Source organism: Ambystoma mexicanum, chromosome 9, assembly GCF_040938575.1.
Source record: "Ambystoma mexicanum isolate Mex_15411 chromosome 9, UKY_AmexF1_1, whole genome shotgun sequence".
Lineage (NCBI taxonomy): Eukaryota > Metazoa > Chordata > Amphibia > Caudata > Ambystomatidae > Ambystoma > Ambystoma mexicanum.
The window spans coordinates 437696950-437711007 of NC_090931.1; the positions used below are offsets into that span (position 1 = coordinate 437696950).

At 44.3% G+C, this 14058-nt stretch overlaps 1 protein-coding gene across 1 annotated transcript in view; it reads right to left on the reverse strand.

Annotated features, from left to right (window-relative positions):
• Positions 1–2480: 2480 nt before the first annotated feature.
• Positions 2481–14058, reverse strand: part of RHBDD2 (rhomboid domain containing 2) — a 153709-nt gene continuing 142131 nt past the window's right edge. Inside the window, exon 4 of the mRNA XM_069614930.1 lies at positions 2481–3711. Within this exon, the coding sequence (XP_069471031.1) occupies positions 3342–3711 (370 nt within the window). The 3' untranslated portion in view covers positions 2481–3341. The remainder of the gene's footprint in view (positions 3712–14058) is intronic.

Below are 14058 nucleotides of genomic sequence, written 5' to 3' on the forward strand. Positions count from 1 at the left end.
GCGGGCACATGGGCATGCAGGTCCACATTCCACACGCATGTAGACAAACAATCGTTTCTCATTGTGTGCTAACCTCGATTTATTTCGTTACTTTTCGTTTTGATTTTAGAGCCGAACATACTCCATTGCACTATCCTTGAAAGCAAATAGTTTTATTTCGGCCGTAATAAATAAAATGAATAATATTAATAAAGATCGGCTGGCAAGACTAATTATAATTTTTATGTTTCCAAAACAGGTATATCCTTCCCTACTGCGACTGCCACCAGTTTCAGACCCCGGCAGACGGCTTCTTCAACCGCCAGCTGCAGCTTCTTGTCAACAACTGCACCACTTTGACAATCTTATGGGACGATCGCCAAAGGCCCATATGCTCTTACGCGGTACTAGCGGCTAGAAGCAACATATCAACCTTTACGCTGGCCTAGTGGCTACTTGATGGAACAGCCTTGCGGTTCACCGTGCGACCAAAGTGCTGCTTTTAACGAAAACCAACACCCTGTGTACAATAAAGGAACAGCACGTGACTCACGATAAAATGGAATAGTTTTTGCAGATAGAGATAAAAGAAAATAAATGGCTTTCCGAGTTCATATGGCAATTGCTGAATATTCTATAAACATTTAATGTCAAATAAATGTACTTTACCAAATGTACTGTGTTGCTGTTTGATTTTAAAGTACAGTTTCATATTCCGAATTGTGGCGCGCTGTGTTGTGAGTTGATCTGTGTTGGTTTCCGGGTTCTGTGTGAAGTCGTGTAGAAGACGACTGGGAGCGTTTGCCTACGCAGCACAGAAACGTCACGGAGAGAGGCGGGGAATATGAATGTTTTCATAATGTCAGGCTCTGGGGCGGGGGATATGTTTTAGTGCCGCAAAAGCAGGTCAGCCAGGGCAATGCGGCAAGTGATAGGATTATCACAAAATGGCAGCTCCCTGATGCCTGTTTTCACGTGCGTTAAATGGACGAAAACTCGGGTAAGGTCCATAGGAAATTTTCTAAAATCGAGCGACTTAGGTTTAAAAACACATGGCCGACCCGTAGGGGCAATAACATTTTTTGATCAAACCATTCCTTTAATTCGTTTTGCTAGAAGGAGTTCTGGATAGCCGTTTGGTTGATTTGTTGCATTGAGATTGTTTGTTTCATTTTGGATCCTAACCATTATATGCCTTAGCATCTGCAAATACTTGGATGGATCTTTGTCATTTAAATGAAATTTTCCAGACCTGTCCAGGAGTCCCTCAAGCGATTTGTCAATGCGAGCGTTGATTCTATCGCATAGACGATTGTTCCATCTTATTGAGAGGTGTGGTCTGTCCTCTTCCAAGATTCAAGTCCTGCGCTAAGACAGTGACATTAATATGTATGGTCAACAAAATTAGCATATGATCGCCAATTTCCGGATCTGCAATTAAGATGTCGGTACAACAATCTTGTAAATTCAAAGAGGTGGCAAAATGGTCTATATGAGATCTAAGTAGACCCCTCTTCCAGGTATGGTCTAAGCCTTGATTTTGAATAGGGAGAATTGTTAGATCCCAGTGTTCCAAGTGCCGATTCCACATTAATCCCCTACCATATGAGGATAGGGGTAGCCGAGTAGCCATATTGATATACGGTAACAGAACAGGATGCTTTATTTCTCCTTGGTTACAGTCTAAGAGGATAGGAGTGGGAGGGTGGAGCACATCCATCCATCCTGGTTCCTTGATCTACTCCAAGTCCTCCAACTGTCTTTCATGGAACCCCACCGTTCCCCTAATTCCAGCATACATCATCACATTACAGGATGCCTACCTCTGCATTCACACAACATACTCACAGATACAACACATTAGTAGCTTTCCTAGTATCCTGCAGCTATGGCATTCCATGAGCTTAAATAAAAGAGGACTTCCAGTGCCAGTAATGTGCATCATCGGTGTTGAAATCCAAGGGAAAGGCCAGGGGCATCTGAAAAGCAATCTAAAAAACTTACTAGAGCAAGAGTGTGGTTGAAAAGGAGAGAGTAGCAAGTAAAACACTGCACAATCTTATATTTACAAAGTGTGAGGCATGATGGCTACAATCTCAGGGAGAAAAGCGCATGGTATCAGTGCTGGCCTGTCAGAGAAATGCATGGTGCTCAAATCCAACAGAGAAATTGTGCAGATGCAGCAGAAGGCATGGGGCAGGGGTGTGAAAGAAAACGAAGAAGCATGAGTGCTGAAATCAGAGAGAAGTGCAAGGAATTAGTGTTAGAATATGAGAAACAGGGAAAGCCATCATTGTAGCATTCAGACAATAGATATCTGTCGGACAGCCGTTTTATGGTGGGGAAACCTGTGGGGATCTGATGCTGTTGACAGAGACAAAATGTGGACTTTAAAGCTATAAACACGAGAGAAAGTGCAGCGCATCAAGGCCAGCATATCCGAGATCACACTGAACAATATCCAGCAAACAACCCAAGAACACAGAGTGCAGCTGAAAGTGTCAAATTGACCAAAGTTCAATTTTTATTAATCATAAAAACATTATCCTTTCTGTGTATCAACATAAAATAAGAATCATAATAATAAAGATCCCATAGGCACGCCATCACATACAGTTACAACATAATACCAGACACCCTTAATACCACACCATACAGGTACAGAGTCATTTTCTGCTTCCATGCGCTTCTTTGAATAGGTTCAAATGAATAAGGCCAAAAATCACACCAAGGTTTATGAAATGTGGATCACCATCAGTATGAAGCCAAAGTCTGAGAGATGCACGTTCTGCCAGGACTGGATGGGCACTGAATGGTGCTATACAGACTTCCAAATCCACAAATAATGTTAAATGGACAAAGCAAGTACATCATTGTAATTCTTAAAGCGTACATGCTTTCCCCGTTGCTTCAGACTGTATAAAACACATTTCCTGGTGGTTTGAGAGAGGATACAGCAATCGTTAGAAGCGTAGGATTACCCCGTGGCCAGCATGAAAGTAGCTGCAATAGTTTGTAAAGGTTTTGCTTCAAGGTAGTGTGACTCATGCATATCGTGATCAGTACTGTTTCTTGCATTTTTAGGTGGATTCGCTGGTCATGCGTAACAAGTGTTGTGTGGCGTGTAACAAGGTGGCCTCTCTTTTGCCAGGCTTAATCCTGAAGGCATAAACACACAATTAGATGGGATACCTCAGCAATACTGCATATCAAGTGTTTCCGATGAGAACAAGCTGTTTGCTGAAACCCAGGCGCCACACAATGCCCACGAACGACTCACTCCTGGAGCTGCTCCATTTTTCGCAGAGGACAGGTACATCCCAATACATGTAGAAAAATGCTACAAAGACCTTCAGTGGGTTCTATCGGGTCTCAACACCCAAGAGCCCAAATGGTGGCTGTGTGGACTCTGCCAGTTGAGGAACCGCATGGTGATGCTGCATGACTTCTGCATGCCCACTCATTGGGACTGCCCAGGTTCCGGAGGGGTATCCTCCAGCAGAGGAATTTATATGTGAATGGTTGCAACAATGCCCTTGGGGGGCAGGCATAGAGCTGGGAACGTGCACGGCCCCATGGGGTGCACCAGATTGGTATGAAGGGGGGCCATGGTGATGCTGATTTGGCACATGGCTGTGCCCCAATCCAGGTATTATTGATGGCCCTGGAAGGCCTTGTGCAGGGTATGGATAATACTGCTGAGTGGGGTAAGGCCCAGGGGGCGGGTTTAGCCTGAAAAGAAACAAAAAAAAACATTACAATGTTAGCATAATGTATGTTGTTCTATATATCAAATTCCCTCCTCTCCCCCAGAAGGAAGGCAACTATTTCCATTGTAAAACATTGAAAGAACATATTTTCCACCTTTGAGCATGAATTGTCACGGCCTCCCATGAAAGGTCTAAATATGTTTTTCTGTTATGCGTTTACTTCCAAGTGTGCATCTACAGCCCCATATCTGTTCTTCATAGCTAGACTGGATGGAGTTAGAAGATGCACAGGAGAAAAAATACCTACGACATTGTCTGCTCTGCCATTGGGTGAAAAGTCGATAATGGTACATCGAAAGACAATTTTAACACAGGGAATCGCGATCAAAGGCAGCATCAAGTAGCCCCCAACATACCCTTGGTGAAGAGGATCATAGTGAACTACATACAAAAAGATCAGAGCCAACAGCTGGCCAGTGTCAGCTTATAAGAGGCTCATTTAACTTAGACTGTTTGGTAGAATTTCCAACACTAAATGGAGCATGCTCTCTAAAATGCTTGAAGTCAAATCATTTATATGTAACCCTTGTACGTGGGTAAAACGAAAACATCTACTGGATACTGTTAGGCAGAATCACATGCAGTACTTTGGGAACACTACATGCAATTAGGACTACAAGTGCAAGCACAATTTCACCTTTGGTACAAGCCTGTACTACACAGTAAAGTGCTCGCAATGGCTGAGCAGCCAGATTTATCTCAAGAGTTTAAGTGAGCAGTAGAACACGTTACACAAAGGACCAACCAATACAGCGATTCAAGCAAACACTTCTTCAAGGTATCTTGGTAAAAGAATATACATTTATTTACACAGTTCGTTTGAACACATTCCACTACAGATAGCAGCTCAATATTACACACTGATAAACTACAAAAACACAATCGCTAAGTAAATGAAGTTTAGCTCCACTGAAGTAGGAGCAAAATGGCACTTCAGATCCTTAATAAAGGAAGAAAAAGATAAGTTTATGCGAATCAACAGCACAAATGCATTCATAGGCAGGGCAAAGGGTTTCAGTATACTACAACCAGCAATTCATCTCATAGGCCTGGCCAAAGTCAATGGTTCAGAGTCTTTGTATTGGATAGCACAGTTCTGGTAGTAACAGTAAAGTCTTTGCCACAGAGTTTGGAAGAATTTGGCTAGGTGAAAAGTTTGACGAATGATTAGGGAAGGACAAGCCATCGAAGTTGAGCAAAGTTCCACGAACTTTAGTGATGACCGAAAATATTTCCGGACCGCGTTTGCACAGTACTTTTTTAGTGAAGAAGTGCTGTAGCTGAGGCAGTCGTTCCTGGCAGTTCGAGCAGACCTCGCTGTTCCTGGGCTTCAGTTGTGGGGACAAGAAGGAGGATGTCGGGAGGTTCCTACACTGCCCAGGGATGAGGCCAAAAGCTTAGCAAGATGTCGCTTTAAGGTGTGAGGGCCTTAACGACCACAAACTGGTTTCCTTCCCTCTGGCTATCCGGTTTTCAACAGCACTCTGATGAAAATTCGACCAGATGGGGACAGTGTGCAGGTGGCTTATGAGTTGGTTGTTCCCACCAAACTGAAGGGAAGAAGTTAACCTTGAAGGGCTACTCTGTCAAAGTTTTAGGCAATTTGGACCTGCAGCAGGGCTTCACCGGTCGTTCAGGAGTTTCAGCAGTCCTCTTCCTTCAGCTCGTCTTCGGTTCTTTCGTTCCAGTGGTCGACTCTGCTTTCCAAGTCCCAGAGACCTGCTTTTAAACAGTTTTCCCTCATTCATTCAGCCTGGCTGTCAATCACACAGCAGGGTGGCTGTCCTTGCCAGACAGTCAGCCAATCACGCCAGAGTGCATTCAGGTCTCCTAGGAGACTAAGCACAGGAAGTTACGGGCACTTCCCTCACATCCTGTCCACCCCAGACACTGAGGCGCCAGAGGAGGGCTTCAGCACTGAAGCCCGCCAAAGGCCAATGAACAAAGGGACCAAACCTCGTTTGGCGAAGCGACAAACACAAGGAGGACTTTTCCTAAAAGTAATGGCAAAAAAAGATGACCAGATTTTTTTTTTTACAAATAGGTCTTGGGCGCCATATTGAAAAACATGGCTGACCTGATTTTTAGCTACCGTTATTAGCGGTCGCAAATAAATCACGGTAGTTGATCTAAACCACTGCCAACAGCCATTTAAAGTAGGAAAAGGTAATATTTTACTGTTACATGAGTGTTTTGACTCAGGGGAAGCTAGGTAACCCCTCCAGCCCTTTATAGGAAGATCGTGTGTGCTGGGTCAGTAAATTTAAAAAGACTTGTAAAGCCAATTTAACTTTACATGCTCTGGGAGACGGAAGTCAGTCCCAGAGAAGGTATTTAAACCTTGGGAAGTCCGAAAGACATCCCTGTGTCACTACACTAAACGTGCTGTGTGACACACAGAAAAAAGATTATGCCTATGGTGCTGTTTTAAAACCCCATAACCAAAAGAACACAAAAGTAAAACGCACACAAAATACATGGAAGAGTGGGAAAAAAAGCTCACTCTTCACAGGTAAAAAAATAAAATCCTAGAAATCCAGCAAAGTTGCTGGGGGTCTCAAAAGGTAAGGGAAATTAGCAATTCTCCCTAACAGATACCCAGTGCGGCCTGAAAATGAAACAAAACAAAAGGACCATCACACGTGCCAGCGCAACTGTTCCTTTACTCTGGAAAAAGAAAAGATTGCAGGTGCAAACAGAGCACCGAGGACACAAAGGAAAAAAAACCTAAGGGTTTAAAGGCGCTCCGCTCTAATCCCGTCACTGCCCCGGCCTTCATGCCGGCACTCCCCTGACAAGCAGGGAAGCACCTGTAAGAACTGTCACCCCCAGGTGGCCCAAATACAGCCGCTGGCCCCCAGGCACATCTAATTACTGCTGCTCCCCACAGCAGGAGAGTGGCGAACGTCATCAGCCCTCCTAAACTGGGTATAAGTAAAGGAGCTGGTTACCCTTGACAGATGGCCCACCAAGAATCCCTGGGCGACACCTGGCAGACGTGACCCAGGTGTAAGAATGTTGTGGGGCTCCCTCACGCTGCATCCAATTGCTGGGCTGCATCTTGCATACGCAGTCCAGCTAATGTTAAGACTTTGGGGCGCACACACATTGCTGGTGCCTACTGCCATCTGGCCAGTGTGTCTTGGAAGCAAGGTGGCTTTATATATAGTTTTTTTTTTTACAGTGCACTGTACATTTGTTAGAGACTATTTTTTTATATTTAAAACGATGTACTCAGATTTGTTTAGATAATATCCAAAGCAGCTGTGCATCTATAGTGCCTTGTGATTTCTCCTTTTGTGACAAAAAAACCTCAAAACCCTGCTGCTGTACCAAAAAAGAAAAAGTAGAAGTGTGCAATAAATTAAGAGAACTGTACACCAGCATTACTTTGTACAGCTTTCCTTTGTGTGGCAGTTACCCTTAAGGAAAAAAAACACAAGGTTAAAGTATTTGGGGATCCTGCCCCTAACCTTCTGATGACTTTCCATGACTTCAACACATTCAGAGCGGGGCTCACCAGGGTGACTTTGAACCCAGTTAAGCAGGGTTTGGAGACAGGTAAGAGGCAGGTCAAGTTATAAATCAGGCATAAGACGTACATTGTGTACCCGCCTACATCGGTCTCCCAATAAGGTGCGTAATGCGATAACACCGCTACATTTTTTGTGGGCACTGCAGATATCACCTTTGATGTGCCTATATCCGCGCTATCCTTCCTACTTACCTCATACCTACCCTTTTTTCCTTCCTGTGGTAGTGCACAATTTCCTAGTGTATTGATTTTACCAGATGTGTCACCCTTTCTGACAGACGGGTACCATTCTCATGGATCGGCTTCAGGGAGCCAGCTGGTCTGAGGGTGAGCAGGTTAATCCTGACCATTGCGTTAGCATAGGTGATGTCCCTTGGAGCACACCTTGACAGGTGTTCAGGTTGACAGCGTCCCTAGAGTCCCTCACCGGCCAGGTCAAATGCCTGGGTAAAGCCCCTGGCCTAGCAGGAACCAGTATCCTGGTCTGCTAAGGGCTTAAGGAAGTCGACCCCGAGACATTGCCCCTTAACATCCATGGGGAGACCATATAGTGTCCTATCCTCTCTGGGCATTGACCACATGGAGAGGGTTGCAGGCTAGTGCACCAGTCACACCACCTATGCTTAGCCCAAATCCTGCCTGCCCAGCGCTGCGCCCAATCACCCTGCAGCACCCAGTGTAGGTGCCATCATGGCTGCGCCCCTAAGCAGCCCTATTTTACCAAGATGTAGAGCACGGGCCAGTGTTACACCAGAGAATAGAGGAGACAAACTGATTGCTTTCTCTGTGGTGGATTATTTCAAGGGCATGATACTTGAGGGTATTGCAACACCATCTGAGCATGGCCCCCATGTTCGTCCGAGACCCTTCTCCAGGGAGAAACTAACCCTGAGCAGTGAGGAAGGATAGCAAATTTGGGCGGACCAGACAAACCAAATTATATGCGACTGAAGAGCTACTGACTGGGAGAAGAGACATCTTGGCATTGAGAGTCTGCGCAGTCCTGCACAGAGTTATCCAGGGACTCCACACCATGCATCCAGACCCCACAGCGAAGGAGATCATGTACTTGCTGGATGGAATGTTTGGAGGTAACCAGTCCGGTGCAGAGCCGATGGTGAAATACTACATGACCGGCCTCTCTCTCTCTCTCTCTCGCTCTGAGGTCTAATGCTTAGCCAGATGATCCACCTCGTAAAAGGAGTGGTCTTCAGCAGGCGTCGGAGAAATATGCTTAACTGCATGTCAGCAGGAGCCAGGAGCGTGGACTGCTTGGTATCCTCAACTGAGGGGGTACACGCTGCCTACTGTAATATCACCAGTTTGGAGGTATCGGTGCTACCACATCTGACCGCCAGATGAGATTCGTATATCATAGCTAGTGCATCTGGTATTGCTCTGTTCTGGAAAGCTGAGACCATGGGAGCGGATGTGACCAGGGACATCCCTCATGACCCGGACCAAGCTGCAATGCTGAAGGAGTGGAAGGCGCTCGTGCAGAAGGGTGGAATCCTGTACAAAGAAAGCACAGCTGGAGACCAGCTACTACATTGTTTTTGCCACAGAGATTCCGCCGAGCTGTGCTGTATGCACTCCATGACCAACATGGTCAACTGGACAGCGACAGAAACTTTGAGTTGGTCCGCCCTTGGTTTTTCTGTCCCAGACTCACGGCAGATGTAGAGTATCTTTGCCAGGTGAGTCACTAGGAAGACGGTGGCTTGTCCTGCAGCCCACCTGCAGAGGTCCAGGCCCATGGAACTTGTCTGCATCAAACTCCTCAAGCTGGAGGTTGACAGGCAAGTAGTACGGAACATCCTGGTGGTGGCAGTCCATGTGCCTCAGTACCCTCAGGCATTTCCCCATCAAAGATCAGCATGCCACCACTGTTGCCTGCCTGATTTGGGAAAAATACTTTGTGTATTATGGCCAGCCGGTCAGGACTCATTCCAACCAGGGACCGGATTTTGCATCTAAAAGACCCGTACAACTCCATACCACCCTCAGGGGCATACCAAGCAGAGAGGTTTAATCAAACCCAAAATTCAATCCCAGGAAATGCGCTGTCCAACTGTTATAATTTAATATATTGGCTCAAAAATCAGTGAGTAAAATTCACATGTAGTATAGCACATCCCTTTGTAAGCACAAGACTGTTTATTAATTCACAGTAAAGACCCAATTTAAGCCGACACGCGTTTTGACCGACTTCGGTCTTTCTTAAGGCGGGGCCTACATCCATAATTGATATTCTGTCCAGATCAAGCCTCATCATTCAACCATGGCAGGTTATAAGAGGATGATGGGCCCAGGATAGACTGTACATTTAAATAAATTACAAAATGGACCATATACCAATTGAACAGACAAAAAACTATTAGTGATCAACATCCATAAACAATGATAAGCGACCAGTTAAAAACCATCAAACAACAAAACAATGGGAAAAGGGAGAAAAGAGAGAAAGAAAAGGGAAAAACAACATCTGGTTATAAAGAACATTCTTATTTGTTAAAGACACTCAATTGTATTAATGAATACATCTGTAACTAACATCACATGTGTTAGGACTGTTTTTAGGAAATCTAGTTGTGATTAGCAACTAAGTTAATGTGCTCAGGTAAGAGTCTTATCCCAATGCAGGTCCATAGAAGTGAAAGCCCAAATTGTGCAATGCCACCGTAAAATATTGATTTTTAAATTTTACAATTAACATTTTGTGATGGTCCAGTACACATGCCAATAAACACCTGGTTTGCATGCACGCTGTCACCTCTTGATAATAGAACAAGACCAATATAACCAATAGTCACCTGATCCTTCAACTGCGTGCGAGTAGTATGTTCAAAAAGGGAAATGTATTGTTGTGTGTTATTATTGACATTAGTTAAGCAACTCTTGACTAAACCTACAGCAGTTATACAATTAACTCCACCTTGATGAATTAAGTGAAGCTTTCGAATTTGATCCATTGCTGCTATCAAGTCATTCGACCCTTGAAAAGCTTGTATAGCGTCTGAGGCTCTCCAATATTGTGAACAACAATTGCTACATAACAGAATGAAAATATATGCACGCTGTGTCAGCCTACAAATGTCCGAAGTCGAACCGAAATGTTCAATAGAAACTAGGTAGCATGTGAAAGGATGTTTCAAGTTACTGTATTCACTGCGCTGTATGTCAAAAGGTGAATGTCATCTGTTCTCTTTATTAGCAAACGTTATGTTTGTGCTATGTTTACAGCGGTTCCACAGTATATAACGTTATCCCAATCAAAGGGGGGTCTGGGAGTCTCTCTACTAGCATGAACACAGCCTATTGACCTGTTCTTTGGTGGATGGCCCGGGGAGAGTCTCAACCAAGTCTTTAGCTCACTGTCCCTTTCACAGAGGAGAAATATCCCTGCTCATCAGTCTTTGTCCTGCCCAGGGGCAGTCCAGCACGGAAATGCTAGGCAATTCTTCTCTGAACAAAGTCAAATGTTTGAATCTAAGGAATAAATTAAAGTACTGTCCGTAACCTTGTGTCTTGTAATTGTTTTAAAATAACTGTTACAACATAACCCAGTAACCATCACTGTACATGGGTGTTTTACCTCAGAGTTTCTTCATGAAAAATTAAATGGCATCATTGCCTCTCGTAATCAATCCTGTGCTCCAGCTTGCTGTGCTCCTCGTGCGACCCCCACTGTCGATACGGATATGCATATTGTGTCCCCCCCCTATATCATGTGTCTGCATAATAGGTCGTAAGTCTGTTACGTGAACGCTGTTTTTCAGGAATTGAATGCCAAGCAAAAAATAATCTAGTGTGCCTGATAGCCTGACCCATTAAATAAATGCATTCATGTTACTAAAACTTGTACCATTCTTGCTAGACTTTACACTGAATCATAACTATTTCCTTTTCAATCAACAATATTTCCTGCAAACGTAAGGTGTCGCAATGGGTGCACACCATTCTTGGCAAACCTGTTCATGGGCTTTTTTTCGAACATTTCATGATAATTGCTGAACATGATTTTAAGACAATTTGTAACCTGGAAATGTTACATAGATATTTTAATTATTTGGAATGGGTCATCTGAGCGGTTTACAGCTTTTACACAATATCTGAATCAAAAAGAGTTTGGTATTGAGTTTTCTGATAATGTTAGTAGTAACACCTTGGAATTCCTTGATTTGCAGATTGATGTACGCAATCATTCTTTACACACAGACCTTCATCCACTGTGAATGCATCTTGCATGCAACAAGCTGCCACAAAAGAACTGTTATATCTAACATTCCCGTAGGGGAATTCTTTTGTGCTAAAAGGAACTGCAGTACGCAGGCAGCATATGAGCATGAGTGTGGACTGATTCAACAAAGGTTCAAGTAACAGGATTACTCCACCCAATGCATTAACAAGGCTCTATCAAAAAACAAGAGACGCTAGGCTGGATAATACCATTTCCAAAAAGGACACAACCACTAATGAGATATTATTCATAACCAAATATGTACAGGATAGTAATTTCCTTTTCAGATTACTTCATAAACATTGGCATCTTTTCAAATTGGATCCGGATCTCAAAACCTACATTTCTGACAAACTCAATTTGATCTTCACCAAGAACAGAACACTTAGGAATAATCATAGTCCTTCTTTCCTTCAACCTAGATTAAAGCAACCCAAATATTTAGATTGGCTTAAAAGCAGACCCTCTGGCTTTTTCAAATGTGGACCGTGCAATTTTTGCCAATACGCATTGTCACCAACTACCAAATTCATCTGCCACCTTGGCTTGGAATGTCACATACGTGATTTCATAAATGGCAAATCCAAATTTATAGTTTATGCTATTCAATTTGTCTGCGAGAAAGTGTATGTAGGCAGCACTATACGGGAACTCTGGATCAGAATACAGGAGCATTTGGCACATCTCAACAGTCAGGATCCTAAGCTACCATTTGCAATACATTGGCAAATGCATCACCAATGGGACAATAAAGATATTCTGTTCGTTGGATTGCAGCAAGCACACGTGCATGCCAGAGGATGAGATTGCCAGCTACTATTGCAACAGCTAGAGGCAAGGATGATTTGTAAACCGAGATGTACATTGCTTGGTTTAAATCAGGAACAGGAATTGAATGATTTCCTATAAATTACTTTTTTAAAATATAAATTTGGTTTACACACAGATCATGATGGTTTCCCTGTGTAGACAGGATTGTCTCAATTCAACGTATGAACAGGGAAGGAACAAGCCGACGCCCAATGCAGTTAAAAATCTCCATAGAAGTGTATTACAAATTAAATGTGATCCATATTTCTCATCATGCATGTTATTCAATAGTGTGGGCGCCCACTCAAAACAGGAGGCCATTACAAAACATATGGCACAAGCATGTTTCACATTACCAGTTTGAGAACAGTGGGAGTGAAAAGAATACAACGAATGTCATGTAACTAGTATCTAATATTTCAATCTTATACAAGTTAGTTACACTCAATCACAAAGTTACATTTGTGCTGGTAAATGTTCTTCGAATAGCAAGAATGGTACAAGTCTTAGTAAAATGGATGCATTTATTTCACAGGTTAGGCTATCAGGCACAATATGGTATTTTTTGCTTGGCATTCAATTCCTGAACTAACGCGTTCACGTAACAGACTTACGACCTATTATGCAGACATGTGACATGGGGACACAATATGCAGATCAGTATCAACAGTGGGGACGCGCGAGGAACACAGCAAGCTGGAGCACGGATTGATTTTGAGAGGCAATGATGCCATTTAATTTTGCATGAGGAAACTCTCAGGTAACACACCCATGTGCGGTGATGGTTACTGGGTTATGTTGTAACAGTTATTTTAAAACAATTCCAAGACACAAGGATACCAACAGTAATAAATGTATTCTTTAGATTCAAACATTTGACCTCAATGACAATGTGAAGTGGAGTGCACATGGGATCAGGGACATCTCTATGGGGAGGCAAATGGGGCACGTGCCCCAGGCCCCCATCCTGGAGGCCCTGAAGGGGGCCCCCCACAGATCCTGGAGTGTGAGAATAATATGCGCCAGCGTGCCTGCAGCAGAAGGCATGGGCGTACGGCTCCCCCTCCACGGCCGTGACTTTAATTTAAAGTTCAATAAAAACTCAAAGGCCAAGAAGTAAGCAACAACATAGTGCTCACCTCTAAGTGCCGCCACACCTACCGCGCCGGCTTGCTGATTGAGTTGACAACGTGAAGTCATGTGAGTGCCAGTCTTCCACTTCGCTTGGATCATAAATCATTGTTGTGGGCCATGGCTGGGCCTGGGAGGGACCAGCAATAGCAATGCAACAAGAAAAGGTTACAGCCAATGAAAACTACTCAAAATCAGGTAAGTGACGTGACTGTAAAAGCGCCCTCAAAGTGATTCCAATCAAGGCCCCAGGTCCGGGCCTGGGCAGCGGCGCGGTCCCTGTGGGTGTCCTGACTCCTGGTCCTCCTGGGCCCAGGGCCCTGGCCAGGACCCAGCAGCCACGAGGCGTCCGGACACCACCAGGGGACGGCGCCACCGCCCGGGCACGGCTATCTGTGTTACCTGACCTGCCGACACTGGCTGCTGCGGCCAGTCGTGCCTGGCCAGGCTCAGGTCACTGATTCCGTGACCAGGGCTGGCCGTGAGGGGCAGAAGGGGTTCTGCGAGGAGTACACATGTGTCTGAAACACAAAGATCTGCCGGCAATAAAAAGCGTAGCACCCTAGTTCGCATTTCTTAGAATTTGAGATGGC